The 22,400-nt window shown below is 39.7% G+C and overlaps 1 protein-coding gene across 5 annotated transcripts in view; it reads left to right on the top strand.

Annotated features, from left to right (window-relative positions):
* The first annotated feature begins 445 nt into the window (after positions 1-445).
* The window catches only part of ralgapa2 (Ral GTPase activating protein catalytic subunit alpha 2), a 98,909-nt gene continuing 76,954 nt past the window's right edge, over positions 446-22,400 (top strand). The window contains exons 1-3 of one of the 5 annotated variants that reach the window (XM_040048966.1): positions 446-872; positions 17,400-17,510; positions 17,882-17,931. In XM_040048966.1, coding sequence (XP_039904900.1) covers positions 767-872; positions 17,400-17,510; positions 17,882-17,931 — 267 coding nt within the window. In that variant the 5' untranslated portion in view covers positions 446-766. The remainder of the gene's footprint in view (positions 873-17,399; positions 17,511-17,881; positions 17,932-22,400) is intronic. The other 4 variants (XM_040048969.1, XM_040048967.1, XM_040048970.1 and 1 more) reach the window with 4 other exon arrangements.

The following is a 22,400-nucleotide window of genomic DNA, read 5'->3' as shown; positions in this document are numbered from 1 at the left end:
TGGTTCGATCTCTTGTAAAACACATTTTTAATGTGAATGACATTAAAATAAAGAATAAACTTTCTTTCTGTTCTTTCTGCTTAAAAATGTCTTAATATCATTCATGAAAGACATGTTGAACATAGGCCAACGAGTCATTTACAACAGTTTAAATATAGACAATCATTTTGGGGAAAATACTGGAAATCACTTTTTAGCACTTTTTATCAGTGTCAGTGATATCATGAATATCCATCCACTGCTCCTCTACTGTAGTGTTTTACCTTAGACACCAGAGGGCGCTTGTGAGCTATATCAACCCCCTTTTATCAAAATAAAGAGGTATACAGTCTCACAGTCCCATTTTTAAACTAAAGCTTGCTGCCAATACTCAAACTTTTAGACAGGACAGTGCACTCAAGCCCACTACTATCAGTGTCTGAAATTAAAGTAGACAAACCCCTCCGTGGTGCTTTGAAAAGTCTGTTCTTAAAAAGAGAAAACAGAAATGAGTAACCTTACTTATAGCAGAGACGGAGAGTAAAGCTGAAGGTGCAAGGTGTAAAAGACATAAACACGGAGGCGTATTCATGAGGTCTAACCACGCCTCCGTTAGACTGCGCTTCCGTGTTTACACACCCACAAAAACAGGAGACTCCAGCGGCCGTTGGGCGGCTGTTTACCGAGCAAGCAGAGTAGCAGTGAGGAAAGTGACAGCCACACGGGAGGCTCGGTGTATGGTGAAAGACAGGTGATTTCAGCTTCCACGGTCGCATTTTAAAGCGTAATGTTCACTCGAAGGGGGCATGGAGACGTCAAGAAATCTACACAGAAAGTTCTGGACCCAAAGAAGGATGTGTTTACCCGGTTCAAACACCTCCGGACTCTGTTAGGTGAGTGAAATGTCACCGGGGAGCTGGATGCTGCATCGTCGAGGCTTAGCTAAGTGGAGCTAGCTAGTGGCACCAGCCGACTGCTAACGTCAAACAAGGCGTCAGGTCAGCTGGCTGCTTAGTGCGAGTCCAGCCGGCTGACCTGTAACATGCATCTGCATTATGCCGGTACCCTCTGCTGTTTGAAGTCTTTGTTCATTTAAAATATGAGACAAATCGCACTGTGATGAGGCATGGATGCTAGCTAATACAAGCTAGCTCCCCTGCGGCTACCTAGCCAGCCAATAATGCTAACTGATGCAGGGGAAACAGATGCCGAGAACAGGCTTTGCTGCTCTTCGGTCCTGTGCCATCATTATAGTGTTAAACACATAACTGAAGCTTCGTCATTCAGCATCGAGTCGCACAGGTTGAAGTCTCTGTTTGGACTTTTGGAGAGAAGACAGGGCTTTCTTACTGCAGGTTACCTTCCCGAGTTTCAGTCAACTTGCCTCTACCTTTTTTTGAGAAATTTGACATGATATTGACATAAACGGGTTACACAAGAGCAGTCATTTATTTTAATCCACTGGACAAGGAAGTGCAGAATTTATGAGGCTCATAAAACTGTTGTCTTCTTGCGCTGCGTTAATAAAAAAGAGACACGACTATGTTCTGCAGTCACCTGACTTGTGTTGTCCATACGAGCTGTTAAACGGTCTGAGTTTGCACGGCTTGTTCCATTGATAAACTGTAATAATGACAAGTGAATGCTGAATCTACACTGATTTAAGCAGAACCGATGACGTGCAAGTTGTACATTTTATCATGCCGAATCATATCAAAGACAAAAATAAATGCAGTGCTGGAATTTGAAGGCACCATCATCCTTTTTATAAATGAAGAGCGCATCCATTGGCTGAAAAATATATGTGATAGGCTAATATCTGGTGATATGTCACTGGTGTATTATTGGTTTCTCGTATTTGGAACTCAAACGTTGTATTAGAGGCAAGGAGGTCAAATGTTACAGTCTCCTCCCATCAGAACTCTGTTGACAACATCATGAATGCTGTACTATATCTTGTGCTCTTCTGTTATTCTCCGTGCTTTGTCAGTAATCGAGGTCAGTGTGGAGAGGAACAAAGAGATCTGGAGAAAAACTGCAATCTGCTCACTCTGAGTGCAATAAATCATGTCTTTCAGAAATATCATTCAAAGTAGGTCATGTATGTGTATTTCTTGACATGGACCACACAGAGGTGAACATCTAGGCAGTTAATTTTCTCTTGTTTTTATTTGATGATTAATGGTTATATCACCAGAGTAGCTGGAAAACAGATGCAGTAAACACAGTTTCTTCTCTTGTTTTCATTTAGATTTTATTTTATTTATTTATTTTACATAAAGCTTTGAAAAATATTGGAAACCTTTTTACATATTGTCCCAAAATACACACGATGACTGATTTGGGTAAGTTTTAGTTACAGTAAACACTAATTGCTTTTAGTTAGAGCACTTTTAGAGCTTCTAAAGTTTGGTATGTCTGTGGTGGCAGTGGAATTCAGAGGAAAGTCCGAGCACGTTTGCCATGTTGCCAGTTTAAACCATCGGTTCATTGACACGTGCCTGCTTGTAACCTTTTCATATAGTGACTTGTTATCCAATTTATTGATCCTCAGTACTGCAGCAGGATTGTAATAGCCACTGTCAGCCTAACAGTTGTAGCTTGAGCAAAGCTGTGGGAAGTTGATATGGTTGAAGTTTTTTTGCTATCATAGCAAACTTTCAATGTCAAGACTAGTACAGCCAAGGTGGAGGTCAGCGCAGTGCTCTGCCTGTCATCTGTGTTTTTCTTTCCCTCATGTGCAGCTAAAGATAAGGCTGGTCTGTTTGTCCAGCAGCTGATAGTTGGGCCGACGTTGCAATGTCCCCCAAATTCCCAGATTACACCGAGCTTGCAGTTCAGGAAGGATTTCCTCCTGGTTCTGCTGGTTCCTGTGTGGCAGGAAGCTTGATGAGAGATGGGGGTGAGGTGGAGGACAGGGCAGGACAGGGACTTGGATAGAGATGACCTTCTTTCACCAATCACGCTGTTTTATCTTTTTGAAATATTTAAATGTTATTATTCATAACACTAGCAAGAGAAGACATTTCCAGAGGCGGCAGGCTGGAACAGTTTCTGGTGGGAGGAAATTTAATATGTAGCTTCTTGTTAAACTTTACAACCTGTATGTCAAGCATCCACAGCTGGGGTTTACCACACTCATTTACTGTGTCCCAAGGAGAAGATACCATTAAGGCACAGTTTGTTTTTTAATGACTCTTATGTTTTCAGTAATCCTTTAATTTCTGCACACAAGTTTTCAACCCGCTCGTCTTCTCTCAAGGTCATTGTCTATTAAGTTATCCAAAATTTGACCTCTTTATGTCATTGCAACACCAACACCAGAAATTTGGTAAACAGTCTTGTTAAATCGGTGGTACTATCAGCAGTATTGTACTTGAAAGGACAATCTGTGGTCTGGGCTATTTTCAGAGTGGCCCTCTATTGGTTTTCTGCTCACTGAGCCGATCTGTGGGATAGAGTGTGAAAGCTGCTGCATGTTAATTTGCTGGTCATGCCTGGCTGCATTTGGCTGAGGTTGTTAATTACAGGAGCCCAGCAAAACCACCTGATCACTCACTGCTTCACACACTTGTGGCACCAACCGCTTTTCCTTTGACTTCTCTCTGTGCAAAGTCTTTCTCATCCTCAGCCCCCACCTGCTGAGCTCGCTGTGCATCCCAGTGCTCCAGGTTGTTCATAGTGACCTGGAGTATGATGATGAAAGTGTAGGAAATCCTTCATTGACATGAATGTAAACAACAGTGTTTGTCTGGAGGAATACCCATTGTATCCCTGGGGCAGTATTTCTTTTTTAGTGCCAAGTCAGCTATAAACGAGTCACGCTGCTGCATTTGAAGCTCGTAAATGTTTAACTCAAAGCTTTTCGTTTGTGAGGACTTGAGACCGGCTGCCTTGGTTGAAGGAGTAAATTAGCTGTTGTTTCTTTACTTTTCAGCTGGTGTAAACAGGCTCAGCTGGAATCTGCTTGTGAACTGCACTGGAACAAGTGTTGCCAGTGATAACACTCAGGTGTGTTTGTTGTAGGTCTTGGTATTTTTTAAGTTTGCAACCAAAGGTAAACCTGGGGAAAAAATGAAGCTCTGTACTCATCGTTCACAAAAAATGAAAATGGTGTCATTACACTCTGCCTTTCTTCGTGTGCTGTTGTGTGGGTCGGGGTCAACTGAAAGTGCTGCTGTTAGAGGAGGAAATCACAAGTTGAAGCACCAGGGGGAACAATGAGCACAACACTGGAAGTGCTCTCAAGAAGGTCCTCTGTGTGGCTGAAGTAAAGGCTGAGATCACTTGACTTCTGATTCTGCCCCATTTGTACAACACTCAGGTTAGACTTGTGAACAAGTTCAGCCTCTTACCATCTTTTATCCCACACTGCGTAGGCAGGATATCAACACTTAAAAAGTGTAGTGCAGTTCAATGCAAGTGTCATATTAAACTGTCCTTTCAGGATTTTATTAACCTTTCACAGTCTTGAGTTTTGTTTCTTATTTTCATGCTATCACCAACTAAACTTGTATCCGAGTCATCATGGATGATTAAAGCTTTTTGACACTAATTGGCATAAATGGACTCTTTAATGTTACAAGTAAAATAAATCTGACCACTTTTAAACCAAAACATTTACCTGGTTTCCAGATAAATGAAGAAGTATGCAGAAAGAAATCATTGTTAGTTCCCTGTCAGATAAACTGTTAATATAATGATGTTAGAAGCATTGTGTGCTGCTTAGATTAGATGGCAGCTTTAACAGCTCTGTAGTGTTGCCTATTACAGCAGCACCTCCTCTCATAATGGTCTAGGCATTTAGCATCTTAGCACGTACTTAACACGTGCTAAATGCCTTATTAAGAGAAGCACAGAGATGCTTTAGAATAGAAATGAGGAATATCTAACACTGTATAATCATGGAATAGTGTAAAGCTGCCTGATTTGACTGTACATTATAAATTGTTGTAGACTTTATCAGTTCAATTTATATTTATTATATATTTGCTCATAAAGGTGAATGTTTTTAACTGCTTTTATATTAGTTGATAGGGTCGGCAGGACTATGACTCTGTCATGGATATCAATTAATTATTTATTGTGTTGCAGTGATATCTACCAAGGTGGTCATGTTAACCACATGGTTTATTTAGGCTGGAGGGGAAGATCTATTTCCTTTCATAAAGTCTATAATTTTTACTGTCTTGTCAATCAAGAATGGGAGCAGCTACTGGCATCAACAGGTAGACGACGCTTCTGCAGCAAAACAGAACTTAGCCATGCAGGTTATCAAATAGTCACTTCTAGATGTTATTGTTACTTACTGTGCTGCTTCACTGATTTAAGTACCCTTTGAGTCAGTAATAAAACCCAAATATGTGTATATCATGGTGCAGTTGATCGTAATGAAAGTGTCAGCTTCAGTCTCTCGGGGCTATTTATCAGAAGCAGCATCGCCCCCCTCCCTAGAGACAACTAGACTTCTTAAAAATTGATCCTTAAAAGAAGAGACTGGATTATAACTGTCATGATCTCAAAAATGTAAAAGCAGCAAAACAGGTTTGTTTTTGTCCACATCTGCAAAAAGGCTCATGTGAGCCTATTACAGTGTGAAAAATGGCTGATGATCTAACAGATAGCTGCTGGGCAGACGAATGTAAAACCTCATCCACGTATTTGTTTTAGATAAATCAGCGGAAGAGCTTTTTTAAAAGAAGTTATAGAGGAACTAAGGTAAGCTGGGGAAAAAGCTTCAGTTCTACATAAAGACTGAGTTATCTGGCCACACACAGAAAGCAGGTGGAAGGTGAAAAACGAGTGTTTTGACCAGTAGTTGTCAGAGTCACTCTGGTAAATGAATGATGATTTATTTATTCATTAGCTACATTGGAACAGATCAGAGATTAATAACTCTGTAGGCAAAGAGCTTCAGGCTTTAAGAACAAGATTAAAAAGTAGATGTAATAAGAGGAACAGTTTGTTTCCACCCTTGTTTCTGCTGTTAATGTTGGTGGCTTCTAAACTGGTGGCAGAGTCAAGATAAGCATTTGGCAGTACAAAGAAGTCCTATCCCGCAGTCCCTGGGTGATTAGAATTGCAAATCATGGCACCATAAAACAGAAACTAGCTATTGCGCATTATAAATGGTGCTGGATCGACACACCTCAGTAGGAGTGGAGGGCTCTTATTAGTGTTAAGTTGATGTTGAAGTACGTCCATACCGTAGTAGTGACAGTTTTAGGGTGTCCCGTGTCTGTGTTTTCAGGTGTTTCTCATACACAATCAGAATAAACTCTGGGGCCATTTCTTTGAGTCTTTTGCAAATGTTCTTGGCTTTATTTTCTTTTTGCCATCACTGCTGTTTACCAGAGCCCACATTTCAGATATAAAGATATGTTTAAATCACATGCTTTTGAATGAATTCCTTTCCTCCCCTTTTAGCTACAGGCCAGCTGATGAAATGGAGAGAAACACACCACAATCCTGTGTTGTGCTGTGGGTGATCTGTGTTTCACCCACTGCAAAACCAGTTTGACAGGTTTCACTGTTGACCTTTCCTGTTTTTATAATGGCCAAACTTAAACCTAGCCCCCGTGTTTTACTGTGGCAGCATGTTATTGAGATCTGATCTCGGGGTGGATTTACATTTCATGTTGCCTTTTTGAATGCACAAGCTCCCGCTAATCTTAAGCAGTTTTAAAGCCAAGTAAAAACAAACACTCAGGTTTGGCTTACAGTCCATCAGATTAGTAGTTTGAGTAAAGCACAATCGAGGCTGGTGTTTGTTTCAAAAATAGTCAGTGACAAATTGATATTCAATGAAAATAGAACCTCTGTTTGGGGTTACACACTTGCAGGTGTTCATGTGACCTTGCCTTGTGGTGAGCTGTTGCGTCTTTACCTGTCTGCTTGTTTCAGTTTGGTCTTTCATTTCCACAGCTCTCAATAAAAGTAAAGATGGTGCGTGGAGAGGAAGAGTAAGTGTTGCCAGTTTAGCAGCTGAGTTCTGCGATAAGCTGTTCTCTAATGTGTGGGCTCAGACTGGGATAAGGTCAGGCTTTGCCAGTTCTAGCATGACCACTTCACACTGTGCTCTCTGTAGACTCATAGGCCCCAATCTGTTACACAGCTAGACACTAACTGCAAGTCAAGAGGCATTCATGCAGTGTTTGGCATGGTGGCACCATAATGAAATGACATGGACCAAAAGTGATGGGATTGGAGGAAAGTCCTTTTTCATCACAGTTTCATTCTTGTGATTGATTTAATGAAGCTCTACACTCTCAACCATAAATAATACGTCTAAATAGGGCTCTAGTTTTTATCCACACCATCATGTTACATCATGTTATGACAAGCCTGATGATATTTAGTTTATGGTCTTCCATGAGTATAGCTGATGCTTTGAGAGTGTGGCAGCCTTTGCAGTGTTGCTTTACCCTAGCACCATGTTAGTTATGGGTCCACCAATTGATCAGTGAAGCATTGGCTAATATACAAATCAGCAAGGTGTGAGTGCCTCTGACAAATGAGAGGATATTCTGATATTGGACATGTCTGTTAGATCATGTCAGTTTTGTGGATCTTGTATCTAAAATCCAGTTTTATAAGTTTGAAAGATTATGATGAGTAAATGTCTGTTTCAACCATAAACATAAAGTTTGGAAATATTTTATTTATTTTCTTAAGCTAAGCTCACAATCAGCCAACCGCTTGTACATTTGCCCAGTGCTGCAAAATAAAAGCTTTAATGGCCGAAGCAATCCATAGAAGACGAGTCTTGTCAGTACTAAAACAAATGGCTCTAATAGACCCCCTGATAAGGAAAATCATTCTGTCCCAGCGAGCATCGAATTATGATTGACATCTGTAGATTGGCAAAGCCTGGAGCGCATTTAGTAACACAAATGTTCACTGTGTGCTATCAAGGCCTCAAATGTGCCACACACTGATTGCTCCTTATTGCATCATGTGACAGACTTGTCCTTCTCTGCTGGTTGCAGCAGATTTATGATTAACTTTGTTTCACTTTGGTCAAATATCAACCTTCTGTGGGTTGCAAAGAACTTCCTACAGGAGATATGTTTTTCTGTTTTCTCTTCTTCTTCATTTACATTCATGAACGTGGAATTTTAGGACTGATAATTGACTCTACGTGTTTGTCATGTCCCATTTTAATAGTGTGGATACTGTAGATATATTAAATAGTTTTAGAAGAAGTTATATATTAACTCTTTTTTTTTTTTTTTTTTTTTTAGCACAGACAGCCACAAAAAAAGTTAGAGTAACTTGGCATACTCTTGAGCTTATTAGCAGTTACTGAGATACTTTAGAAATGGTTGAAATCTGTTAACCTTACACTTAAATGAAACCAGCTGACGGCAGCAGGTCTCTCCTTTGTTGTCTGCCTTTAGATTGTTTTTAACTAAGTATAAAACATTCAAACTCTGCACACTGACTTTATATCTTTAGTTTGTTCCAAAGGTATTCAAGTATTGTTGCATGTCTTAATAGTAAGTTTCCATCAGCACTGCATTAATGCTGCCCCTGGCTTCCCTTTGATTAGCAGCATTTGTTGACAAAAATAATTTTATTATGTCAGTATTTATTTTGGGTGGAGCACAAATGGTTTCACTTCCAGTGCTAAGACAGACATTGTTAAATAATATTGTAAAGGCCGTACCACATTATAAGAAAAATGCCCCCTCGACACAAAGCCTTTCAAAATGTTACCAGTATTGTTTTACCAGCAGCATTTTTTTTCTGAATGCAGTGCAATAACTGACAAGTTTTTTGTTTTTTTTGTTTGTTATTCAACATTAAAACATGTTGAATAGAAAGACTTGGCTCATGTTGGTCCACTTACATGTTTCAAATGTCATGTTTGATGTCTGTCAACAAATAAGAGGACTGTTTGCGTGCAGACTTAGTATGTCACCCTCTTAGGGTTTTCTTCCACTCTCTCAAAAATGATTCCACACTTTGGATTTCCTGCCTGACATATGTAATTACCGTAACTAATTACTGTGACCACTGGTAGCAGCCATGATAACTGTTTGAGACACACTGTCACCGCTTTCACTAAGTTAACTTGACTAAGAATGATCAAATAGCATTTGGGCGGCTCTGTGAATCATGCTGTCTGTTAGTGGAGGATCATAGCTCAACATGCAAACAGCCACAGAGCAGGATGGGGAGCAGAAAAAAACAGATTTTAAGTAGTGTCCATAATTGGCTTCATATTCATATAGAATTTCCATTATTTCTGGAAGGATAACGGTAATAATATTCTTAAATGCATTTTGTTAATTGGAATATTTTATAGCTAAGGTACTTGAGTAGAATAGCTAAGGGTATTGCTGCTGACTTTTGCAGTTATTATTCAACAATAAATACTTATAAATAAATGAAAAATGTTTGAACTGGTTAAAGAACTGAATATTCTCAAGAAATCCTCAAGGAACAGGCGTATCTTTATTATGATCAATCTCCTGCAGTCTCTCTAAATTTGGGAAGTATAATGGCATCCATAGTGCATTTGTCGCCTTCTCCTTTAGCTGGCATGCTGTGCCATATCTGTGCTCCTACGTGTTGGCAGCCTCCAAGCATCCATGCCGGGGCCCTTAAAGAGTCCTCTGTGTCTAATGTGAGCATTCAGCCAAGGGCACATATCAGTCTCTTCTCTCTCTCATCTCCTTTCTGGCAAGAATATAGTGCACCTGCAGTGCTAGCTAGCCCAGGACTAATGCAAATGAGAGTGTGTCTGATCAAAGGCTTTATTCGACTGCTTTTTGTGTATGACGTGGCATACTAATGATTCAGCTTTAATTGAAATAAGTGGCGTACACTGGAATTTACCCAGAGACTTAAATGTGGTTTAACAAAACCTGTTACACTGAATGTCAGTTTTTATTGGATGTGTTGTCTGCTGATTAACTTTAAACAGGGGGAGTAGGCAGAGTGGCCCATCGTGACCCATCGCCTTCAAGGAGCAAACAGCAGAAGAGCACACCAATTATTCAGCTAAAACTTGAGACTGTTCTGCTTTACCCAGCGGGTGGCTGCTGTTCATTTTTCCACCTTATTTGAAATGGTTATGCATCAAAGGATGTGCAAAAGCGTTAGATAACACTTGAACACTGTTTGGGGTATTTCCAACCACTCTCACCATAGCAGCTCTCGGTCTCTTTGTTGTAGAAGTCACAGTGAGATGTAAGGAAGCCTCATTCATGTCATGATGATGATGATGATATGAATTATCCGATAACAGCGCTGCCAAAGATCAGAAAGTAAAGGTATAATCTGTCATTTTTTTATTTATTTTTTTAGACAGGAGGACGAGCTGATAGTATTAGACTGAACATTTTGAGAAGATATTGTGTTTAATGGCTGTGCAGTATATAAGATTATGGCTCTTCGCTCTGGCTGCATATTATTGTTTTGCAGCTGGTCGTTTCACACAGGGGTGGAACATCTGCCCTTTCCTGACAGTTAACAGGAAACATCACAATGGAGAACTGTGTCCTCCAAGCCAAACCTGGCATGGCTGGTGTGTTTGGCATGTATTTATTAATTCCATTGTAGAAAATTGCAGATCTCCGAATCATTAACTTATCACTGTCAGCACCATTTAGAAGAGTGTTCATGCAATTGTTTGTTTAATAGGGCTGACTTGGTGATCCCCACAAGTCATTTTTACTGCATTTTATGCAACCAAAAGGCTTTATGTGAGTATGAAGCCTTATTGGGCACTTTATCAGAAAATAAACAGTAACTGGAAGGAACAAAATAGCACCTCTGGCATGAACTCGGCATTTGACGTTTGAAGGCAGTTTAGCTCTCTAGATTTATGCAGTCGGCACTAAATTGTGCGTCTCAGCAGATATTGAGATTTATCAGACCAAGGGGGGGTGGGGGTGTGTGTGTGTGTGTGTGTGTGTGTGTGTGTGTGTGTGTGTGTGTGTGTGTGTGTGTGTGTGTGTGTGTGTGTGTGTGTCTGTCAGCCTTAGATTTCTGCCCTCGGCCTGCAGATACCAAGCCAGATGTGATCTTGTTGTTTCTTGACTCTCTCAGTTTGTTGTGCACTTTGAACGTTTGTCAAACTCAGCTCGAACCAGTTTGGCCACACCCCGTTTACTCTTTTCACCAATAAAATTGTTTCATTCACCCATTTTTATTGTGTTTTTGAACTTCTTCAATAAACCCTAAAGGCGTGTGTGAGAGACATTTCTAACAGCAGTTTCATAAATTATATAAGCATGTCTATCACCAGTCATGTTGCCACTGCCAAAGTTAGAGCATTTTTACCCAGTATGAGTCTTGATTAATTCAACACTAATTCCTGTGTTGTATCTCCATGCTACCATGCATTGCCTTCCTATCTCATTATTTGGCTGATTGCATTTCATTATCATTTCATTTCCTGTTTTTGACGCGAGCAGATGGAGAATGACAGATGGAGGCGTGTCATTCAAAGGACTGAGTTATTTTGTTGGAATCGGAGGATACAGAGTTATCCCCAGCATTCCCCGGGTCTGGAGAGCAGGTTCTGTCGCTTTCTGTCCACATCCTGTTACCTGCTGATGTTGGATATCTTCTCACATTGCTGGATGCTATTGAACAATTTCATTCTTTCATTTAACACATTTCTTTCATAAAAAGCAAGTCCTGATGTAGCAAGCATAAGAAATAAAGTTCCTCTCTTTCTGTAAATCATTAATGGCTTAGCAGACCATTAGTAGCTGGCAGTGTGATCAGATATTAGAGTATTCTCATTACTGAATTTTAATGCATTAACCCTCTCCATGTAGCCTGGACAGTAGGTCTGTTAGGAGGGATTGTATACACTCCCAATCACATCTAGGCTCTTTATCTGAACTTTAGTACTTGTAGGCAGATGACTGTCAGCTTTTTCCAACATCCTTAAGGGCTTAAGGATGTTGGCTTACCCACTGCTGAAGAGCGCAGAGTAGTATCACAACAGCTTGATGTATGAAATTCACCCAGCACCATAAACATATGAAGCAGCCAATAATATTTAATTTAGAGGCATTTAGTGATGAATTGTTACACAATTCTTTTCTTTCTCCATCTTACATTACAGGTACATGATTTTCTAATATAATCTGTTTGATATGAAGGCTTTTTTTATTGTATTTTATCCACAGAGCTCTTAAGTACACATAGTTTCATCTCAGGGCACTTTTATATTGTAAGGTCAAGTTCTTACTGTTTATTATACCCAGGACATGTTAAGGCCAATGTGCTGAATCCAAGTTAAAGATTGTGCATCTGCACTTCTTCCATGTTTTCAAAGCTACTGGGAAAGCAGTGAATAATCCTTCATTCTTCCTGTGCTCAGAGGTGACTGTGGGTTCTTGCACTAGCTTCAAAGGATAACACATAGTAGAGTTAGGGTTGTCAGGTGGGCAGCTACCATCCTCTGCATTTTGCTGATTTAGCCATTTTTTTTAATGGTTTGCCCCAATGCCTGTCCATTTAATCTTATTTCAAATATATTCTGTACAGTTTTACTAACTAATAATAATGTATAGGGACAAGTTTGTCTTATATTCTTAGGTGTACAGATCCTACAATAGGGAAAAACAAGTATACCTTTAGTTTTCTGATGTGCACTGACTGGTGTATGTTCTTGTCATTAAAGCGGCTGTTCTGTTCTAAATGATAACGTGTCAGCCCTGCTTCCACTATGACTTTGCATGTTTTGTTTGATTATTGTTAGGGGCTTGTTTATATTAGAGGTCATTCTCAGCTTTTCATTAGCAGCATTCATATGCAGCATGTCCTAAAAGCTTGTGACGTTACTACAGCCCATGGGCTCACGGTTTACCAGACACAGACACTCATTGAGCCAGATAATAAACCTTTTTTTTTTTTTTTTTTTTTTTTTCCTGGAAGTGATTGAAAGATTGGAATTAGGGGAATGATGTTATACAAATGTGCATAACAACTTTGATTTCTAAAATAGTAACGTGGATAGTACGGCTGGGCCATACCATACTGTTCACAGTAATACTGGTATAATGTTGGGCAACGATAAGAAAATTAAATATTGCAATAGAATATGGGTAAAACGTGCATGTGCGGTGCCTTTGTTTTCATACGCACATGGTGGAAAAAGCATGGCGGCGATGGAGAATGAGAAGGGAGAAAGCGTATCATTGAATGAAACGGATGAACCAGAACTGGTTTGTAAAAATGCTTCAACTTCAGTGGTGTGGAACTGGTTTGGCTTTCGTCCGTCAGATACACTAAACTCACATTAAACAGTATTATAATCATTCTTTATGGTTCACACTAACTAGATAGGGCTGTGCGATATGACCAAAATCTCATATCCCGATATAAAACATCTATCGTCCCAATAACGATATAAATCACAAAAAATTTAATATTTTCTGTAAATTCTGTGAATCTCGGGTAGGTGAAGTGTTTCCAGCTGCGCGTCATGTACCTGGAGTCAAGTGTTCTAACCGATGCATGAAACTACACATTTTTAGACAGAAGTTGTAAAGGCCGCAGTTTTCTTTTTCTTTTTTTCTTTTTTTTTTTGCGCCTGTCCCGTTTGGCTCTTTTGCCATCAGAATTGTTGTCTAAAGGCCGCCGTTTTCTTTGTGAGTATTTATTACACGGCGTGCTGCGGGGAAAAGCCTATTCTAACGTCTGAGTGTAAGGTTTATTTTTTAGCACCTGACAACTCTTTTTTTTTTTTTTTTTTTTTTTTTTTTTTTTTTTTGTTTCTCATCCGTCAATACTCTGCATACTTTTTCATGTGATTCCGTTTATTTTGAAAATTCTCAACAGGATCTTGAGCTTTATTGTGAAAGGTTAATGTGGAAAATAAACAAGTGGACATGCGATGGTTTTACCGTCATTGTTGCTAACGACAACCCATAAAAACAGGCGCTTGTCCATCTGTAGTGTGGTTATATTAAATATAAGAGAAAGAGAGAACTTTAAGAAATGAATATAGCCACTACAGTGGCCATCAAAACGATGAAAAAAATATTGCCGTAAACAGTTTATTTTGCCACACCACGAAACAAACAATAGCGTAAAATGAAACGATAGACGTTTTTATATCGTCATCCGATATATATCGTTATATCGAACAGCCCTAGTAGCAGAGAAACGCCAAACTGAGCAACATGAGCCTTTAAAAAGGTTTGGTGTATTATTCTGTGCAACATTTCTGATTCTGGATAACTAGAATATTTCCACCTGTGCATCTGGGGCTACTTTACTCTGAGCGGCTCCCAAGCGACCAAGCTTCTCACTGTAGCTCTAAGGGAGAGCCCAGGCACTCTTCCATTGAAGGCTTATTTCAGCCTCCTTCATCTGCAGTCTCACTCTGTTTTCCCTCAGTGGCTAGCGAGTGATTTCTCGAGGTTGGTGGCTGTCTCTGGGTTAAATCGGTCACACAGAGTATGTTTTGATTGACCTTGTGATTTCTTTGGTCTCGCAGATTCCTGGGTTGGCCCATAGTGTTCATGCAAGATGCATTTGTCTGAAGGCACTTGTTACCTTATGGAGAACATTCTACATTAAAGTAATAGTTGTCTTTACTGCTAAATCATGCGACTGGGGCTTTAGTAGTTGATTTTGCAGCAACTGCCTGCAGCCACTTGCAACCACTCGAGGAATATTTTTTTCCATAGCAACTGGTGGCTGGCTATAGGCATGTGTGACTGGAGACTAAGGTTCATTAGATTTCTTTAAATCATTTTAGTGTTGGATGTTATTTTTATAACAGTGCAGTTGACCGGAGCTAATTCCTTCAGTTCAATGTGTTTTGTGATTAAGATTGGCTCATCTAAAACAGTCTGATAGTCTAAATCTAATCTATAACCTAAAATCAGTTTAGATTTGGATTGGAAATGGGAAGATTGGAATAATGATCTTTTTTTATTAGTATTATTTTTTTGTTATCCTACATTTTCCAGCATCTCTTTACAACTGTTTTTAGTGGTTAAAATTTAGCTGAAATAAAAACCTAAAAGAAATTTCCCCCCTTTTTTTTCTCTGTGTTTTTTAACGAAATCAAAAGTCTGTTACCGGTAGTTTAAATAATACAGACATTTGAATTTCCTGATGGAGCTATTCTTGGTTATGCTTCACTGTTTTGTTTCATGATTAATGAATCTTAGCCTCATGGGATTAATGTAGCTTTTCTTTTTTCTTTTTTCTTGTACATCTTCTTGTGCTTTCTCAGTTGAAAACGAGCATCTGTTTCTACAGCACTGGGCTGATAATAGCTGCATTACACTGGTTTAAATTGCTAGCTGCTGGCTGGCAGGGAGGTTGCCTATCTGCGGATATCATCAGGTAGTTTTGTTAGTCTACAGTAATTATGGGCAAGCTAAGGTAACTGTAAAGCATTGATGGTAGTAAAACTGGGTCGGGTAGAAAGTCAGTGTCATCTCACTGTGTGTCACCAATTAGTCGTTACATTATACATCTAACTGTCAAACAGCAGCGTCACTAGGGATTCACCCATGATGACATGATTATTTGTTTTTTCCTAAATCGAGGCTAAAAATGTAAAACACTCATTACTTTGACTCAGTTTTCCCATCATGCATCTTCATTATCCCTGCTTTGATCTCAGGGCAAAGCTTTGTCTTTGTCACGTAATTCATCATTCCAGCAGTCCCCGGGAGTTGGACAGCTTCTGGGAGTTTTCCAATTTGCCATTTAGTAGAGGGAGAATTGGAACAGAAGGTGAAGCTTAATTGCTCTGTTTTGCCAGGAATCATTTTGGGAAATGTATATGGGAAATTATAGTTTTTGTGTGTGTGTGTGTGTGTGTGTGTAAACTGCTATTTAATGCATTGAAAAACACAGTTACCACAGCTGTAAATAAATATAGATAGATTAATGCTTGAGGAAGCTTAAACATGTGTATTAGTTAAATATCAAGCAGAAGTGTCTCTTCCAGCATCCCAGCTGCCTGTTAAAGTGTATTTTTGCTCAGGAGAAAATCTGTCTTACAATAGCACTTCCTGAGTGCTGACCTAAATCCCAAAGAGCCCTATTGGATGGCATGGAGGAAAAAAGTCATCTCATTTATTCATCCTCCAGTGTAGATGAACTCAAAGTATTACTGGCTGAAACATGGAGGAGACTTTCATCACAGCAGTAACTGAAACAATGGCCTCATATTGTCTGAGAGTTTTGCAATCTTGAAAAAACAGAAGGAAACAAAAGGGGAAAAAAATCACAAACTGATATTTTCTTTAACATTTATTTGGTTTGCAAGTATGTTTTGTCTCCATGTTAAACTGTGACTACCATTCTTTAGATTAAGTGCTCTTAGCTTTGCATTGTATCCCTCACATGGACTTTGCCTTGGGGGCTACAAAAGTATATTTTGCGACTCGTTTAGCTTAAGCAGAACCTTAAAGTGATTCCTCACAATAAGGTTCTGGGTTTGCACCTCCTAGTCGACTGGGCCCTTTATGTGTAGAGTTTCTGTGTTCTCCCTGTGCCTGTGGGACCTTCTGCGTACTCTGGTTCTCTCCCAAAGGCATTTTAGGTTAATTAGCCATAGGTGCATGTATATGGGAGAAGGTAAGGTTCTCTGTCCCTCTGCCAGATCTCAGTGGACCGGTGCGTGGTTCACTGCGCCTTTTGCACCATAACTGCTGAGATGGATTGAGTTAAATAAGCGGTTGGATGGGAGGATGAATCTATTAGACAGCATCTATTTCACTGTGATGGACTGCAGCTTGTTTGCCTTCTGTTTAGGAGATTGATTGCAAGCTAACCAGAACCTTGTACCAGGCTGAGGCTCCAGAGCAGAAGGACCACTGTAGTCGGTTGAGGTGCAACATGGTGGCACTGGAATCGGTCTATTCATTGTAGTGCCAGCTTAACATGTATTACTTATTAGTTACTTATTATAATTTATGTACCAATGCACGGATGTGCCTCTGTGCGCCACCACAGAGGCAACAATACAAAAATTGTCTTTGTTGGATAAAATGCACATTTCACAGTAAAAGCATCATTTAGAAATCTTTCACTTTTCAAATTGTGAAATCGTAGATTGGGGTAAAAAGTTTCTCAACGTCCCCAAAAAGCAGTTCTCTCCCGTGGCTACAGGTGAGGAGTGGGAGAAGTTACACTGCTTAAGGAAGTGAAGCAATTTGCTTTGTTTTAAAATGTATGTAGTTTTCTGTTTAAATGGGGAACTAATGGGAACTCACTGTCACTCCTGTGATTGGTGTCACACAGACAACATTAAAGCATCCAGGTTTCTCAAAACAGACTACAGGGGAAAATCTCTACATTAACAAACCTTGAACGTTGAATACACTGTTGAATAAAAGTGATTGTTGTTTCTTTTTTATTTAATTATTATTTTATATTCTCACTGACTAAAGTTAATTGAGTTTCTTTTTCTTTTCCCCCAGATATCATTGACAAGAGTGAGTTGAAGACATTCTTTGAGAGCAACAGTTCTCAGATTTATTTTATCTTCTATGAAAATTTCATTACACTGGAAAGCAACTTAAAACAAAAAGGTGAGTAAAAGCTTTTTTTGTAATAAACTGCACATGAACTATTTAGCTGCCGCTGTCAGTGGCGGTTCAATAATTAACCCTCTCTTTGCCCTCTGTGCTACAGCAAAGGTTATTTTCCGTTTGCCCCACATTTCCAGAGCAGCGGTACTTAGAGAATCAATCTGATTATGTTTAGTGTAACTGAGTGGATTGAGCTTGCCTTCATTCATTCCCACTGGGACTGCGGTCTCATGGTCATACACGTTCATTTAAATGAATGTTTATGCAATGGCCCATATTATTTTTGCATTATTGATGAAGCTCTATGCAGCATAGCTTCAGGTAAAACGTTTTAAAAACTTTGTACTGAAAGTGTATTCTTTGTGTTTCAGGGAACAAATCTCAAAGGGAGGAGCTGGACTCTATCCTCTTTATTTTTGAAGTAAGTGCTCTGTTGTTTTTTATGTTGATATCTCCATCTGGTATTTCCAGGTAAACTCGAGGAGTAGAATCACCTGCTACGTCCTGAATTCACTTCATAGAGTCTGTAGATCAATAGCAGGTTGTTCTAAGGCCTCATTGTTACGCTGCCATTCAGTCCACTTGTTGTTTTTAAAATCCAGGCGTGCATGCAAATCAGAGGTGTGTTTCATCTCTGCATGCACAGCATGCTGTTGGCTCTCTAACCCCTCCCTCTGTTTTTGCTGAGCACTTTTATGTTGCACATGCAGGTTAAAGTCCCCTACCTTGTTTTCCCACCTGACTGCAAAGGCAGCTCGAGTTTCCAATACAAACAGTGAGCTCTCCGGTTACATTTGCTCAGGGCAGGGCTGTTAGGATGGCAGCAGATCAAATTGTGGGGCAGTCTGTTTGTCTCTTTTGGTACAGTATGCCTTGCCCTAAATTTGGTCATCACCTGGGAGCAGTATCAGGGTGTTCCTTAAATTACACAACGTCACAGCTAGGGAAGCGCTGCCAAGGACCCTTGACTGCTGTAGTCTGTCTTGAGCGATGGATTACTATGTTGTTGGGGTTTTTTGGGGTGGTTTTTTTTTTTTTTTTTTTTAGTCGGGCATATCAAATGCAAATTGGGCTCAGTGTTTTCGTGTAATCACATTACGTTTTCGGTGCTGTCTGGGTGATGCATCGTGTACTCCATGCATGCTCTGAAATGCTTCCCTATGTGTCTGGCTGCTCATCGTTTTTCCTGCTGGTGTTCTTTCAGTCTGTCAATCTTCTTTAGAATTAACACTTGTGCCGATGCCCCTCTCCTGCAGATCATACCAGAAATTATTTTCTGATCAAAACAGAAAAATGTTATCATTCAGTTCAACATTTCCATTCAGTTCTCTCTATTCTTTACCTAGAAACCCACAGTGTCTGTCTGCACACATCCAGTCATTTGACCTGTAAATAAAGCCTGGATTCATGGCTTCTACATATTTATGGAGTCATCTTTTCAGAGAGAACTAATATTGAAAGCAGCTTAACCCTCATTTTTCCCCTTTTAGCCCCTGCCTGTGACGCTGTGTGCTTTTACCCATGCACTGAGAAGATAAGCTTGCTTTGACTAATGTGGGCAGGACAGATACAGGGTTGCCTTGATCCTGAGCTGTGCTGCACTGTGTGGATATTCTCGTTACACCACATTACATTAAGAATTTTTTCGTCAATGTGATATCAGTGCATGTACTTCGAACATGCATACTTGAAGAAAATGTGTAATATTATGCAACGAAAGATGTGGCAGTGCAGCAGAAAATTAATTAAAACAGTGTTTCAAGGCAATGGCATTTTGCTCCCTCATAAATTATTTCTACAACAAGCACAGTAATGTAATATATTTCTTATGGGAATTTTACATTTATGCCACGTGTGTCATACACCTTCTCTCAGTGCAGGATAATACTTTGTGTAAACGGCCATTGTTAACATAAGTGATGGGAATCGCCCGGCCAAAACATGGCAGCTTTTGTCCAGCAAGCGTCAGAGGATTTTGTAGCGTGGCCTACGAGTGGATAATGGCTGGGACAAAAGCAAGTTTGCAGCACAGTGCTTAGAGTCACACTTTAATGCTGTATGACAGGGTAAGAAGAACAGGACATCTCAACATCACTTCTCATGTTCTTTGTATGAGTTTCCCTGGAGAACCCCGTTTACACTCCTCTCTTCAGGAATGTGAAACGTAGTCCCTCACGCTCTCACCTGTCCCTCACATCTGCCTGATATATACAGTCCACGTCCCCAGTTTGTTTCCTTCGAGCTGGCTATGTGGGGATTACTTTGCTGTCATGATGAGGTATGCAACCCCTTTTTCATGAGTTGCTGTGGGGGAGCATGATCTCCCATGCTGGGCCCGTTTGAGTAATGGCTGTCTAGAGGGGGTAATCTTTTGTTCCTCTGCCTAAACTGTGCTGGTCCACTCCACCCCCCCATCCCACCAGCAGCCATCACTCCCTTCCAGGATTTCTTTGTCTGCTTCCACAGAGGCATCATACCATGGCAGTCTTTATGGGAATGCAACCACATTTCTGAGGATGCAGTCGTGTTCTCAGCATCTTTGATTTTGATATTGATTAAAGATTTTACCCCATAAAAAGCGACATAACATTTATTTATTTTGTTTAACTTTAATAGTTAGTCAATGTTGAATCAAAGGATTGCCCTAGTATGACCACAAGACTTTGAACTCTCTTGGCAACTGTTTGTGTTTTATGTTAAAGCATGTTTTATGTTTTTGAATACATGTTGCTATGATACATGCTGTTAAAAATAATTCAAACGAAAAGTTTTCAGTGTATAACATCCGCAGAAAAAACTGTGTTTGGCTCCTTTGACCGTGTAGGCCGAGGCTTGAAGTAACGTTAGCAGTTTTTCTAGTCATTCACAGCTTGAGAGAGCGAACACTTAGTTTGATTAGAAGTTCTGAATTTATTGATCGAAATGTGAAAATACTCCACTGCCTAGCCATTAACATCTGCTGCACTTTAATCATTATCTGTTCCTGCAAATGACAAATTCAGTGGAGACTTCCAAGGTGATTGATGGTTAGTTGATTCCCAGGCAGTAACTCACATACAAATCAGGTACATTAGCAACAAATACACAGAAACAAATGTGATGAAGTCAACGTGATGGTTGTCATAGAACATGGACAGAACATTGAACAGCTGTAAATTCACACAGAAGAAACTATCCTCTGTGTGAGAGTGAAATTGGAAATGGGCAGGTGGGAATCATGAAACCTATGGGCTGTTCAGCTGCAGAAATCTGAGGCAGTTTGTGCACAACCTAAACCTAAAACCTCACCAGTATCACAATCAATGAAAGAGGGTAAACTACTATAGATTGAGTAATCATGCTTTTTTTTTTTTTTTTTTTTTTTTTTTCTTAAATTGCAGTTCATTTGGGTAGTTTAATCAGAATCAGAAATACTTTATTAATCCTGAAGGAAATTATGGGTTACAGCCGGCAGCATGCGCACCAACCAGTACCAACCCCTGAGGCCAGCAGGGGTTGGTACTGGTTCTTCCTACAGACTGACCAACAAAGAGGCCACGTTCCAGGTATGTTGGAACTTTGATATCAGAATTCATGACATCACACATGAGTTGGCACGTTCCAGAAAAAGCGAGGAAAAACAGGATTTGTTTCTGTTCTTGGCATGCTGGAGTCATTCACGCATCACACGCAGTGCAGCAGTAATACTACTTTTGTGTTTAAAAAAGACATTCGTGGATAGAGCCTGGTCAGTGCTCTGTGTATGGCTTCTTTACTAAGTCACAAATACACAACAGTGGCAGTACAGATTCAAAGGTTTACAGTTTCACAACTGTTTACATTCACTGCCGCCATCTTGGATTGCTAACTCGGGGTTTGTCTGCTCCGAGTCGGGAAATCTGAATTGAGGAGGCGTTTCCCAAAAATTCACTGGGGAAAATGAGTGTTGCGTCAGGGCCAGGCGTATAGAGTTTATTGTTGTACTTCAATTAATTAAATCAAATAAATTAATTTGTTTGGAGTGGCCTTTTGCATGCAAACATGTCCACAAAAAATCTTATTAGCCTTTATAAAATAAGGTCAAGCAAAACAATACATTCTAATTATAGTTCTGCTGGTAGGCTAGTGGCTGCACACAGATGTAAAATTTAATATAAAACTCCCTTATAGCTCCATCCCTGTGAGCACAATGTGCCTTTCAAAGACACACAATCTGCTGTAGATGCATGGATGTGTCTCCATATCTGTGTTGTACATAGATTCAGACATGAAGGACGACAATTTTTTTCCTTTTTTTTTTTTTTTTATAAAATAAAAACTTGTGCCAAAAGGATAAACAGGCTTCTCTTTACATTCGGTAAAGATTTATGGTTTTCAATCTCTGTCTTAACCTGTTGGCACCCAGCTGCTGTGGAGAACCACCTGTCTCGTCAGGTGACCTGTGCGTGAGACACACATTGTTGCTGATTGGCCAAGAGTTATTAAGAACCTTTAGTGATAAACAAAGAGCCAAATTTGACACATGTGACAGAGGTTGTGAGGTTGATCAGTGAAGTTAAGTGTGCTTGTTTAGTTCATTACTTTCTGATTTGAGTGCAGAAAGTTAAGGAAGGAGGGCTTCTTTTTTTATTGTCATGTAGTCGTTTTATTCGTGTTTTTGATTTTTGTTTTTTGGTTTGTAATGACGTGTTCATGTCTTTAGTTTTCATTCTAGGTTTGCAAGCTGCAGTCGTAAATTGTTTATTTGCTAATCAGATATCAGCTAATTAGAGTCAAGAGTTGGTGTTTGAGAAAATATTTGTCTACATGTAATTCATTTCTCTTTCTTGCTGCTGCACAGCAGAAGGATACTATAAAGAATGAGTTTTACAGCTAGCGTGAGACCTCTTTCTGTTTTCTGCTGTCACAAGA

Source organism: Simochromis diagramma, unplaced genomic scaffold (genome assembly GCF_900408965.1).
Source record: "Simochromis diagramma unplaced genomic scaffold, fSimDia1.1 OVJJ01000305.1, whole genome shotgun sequence".
NCBI lineage: Eukaryota > Metazoa > Chordata > Actinopteri > Cichliformes > Cichlidae > Simochromis > Simochromis diagramma.
Note: the sequence above shows the minus strand (reverse complement) of the source record. Positions and strands in the feature narration are given on the sequence as shown.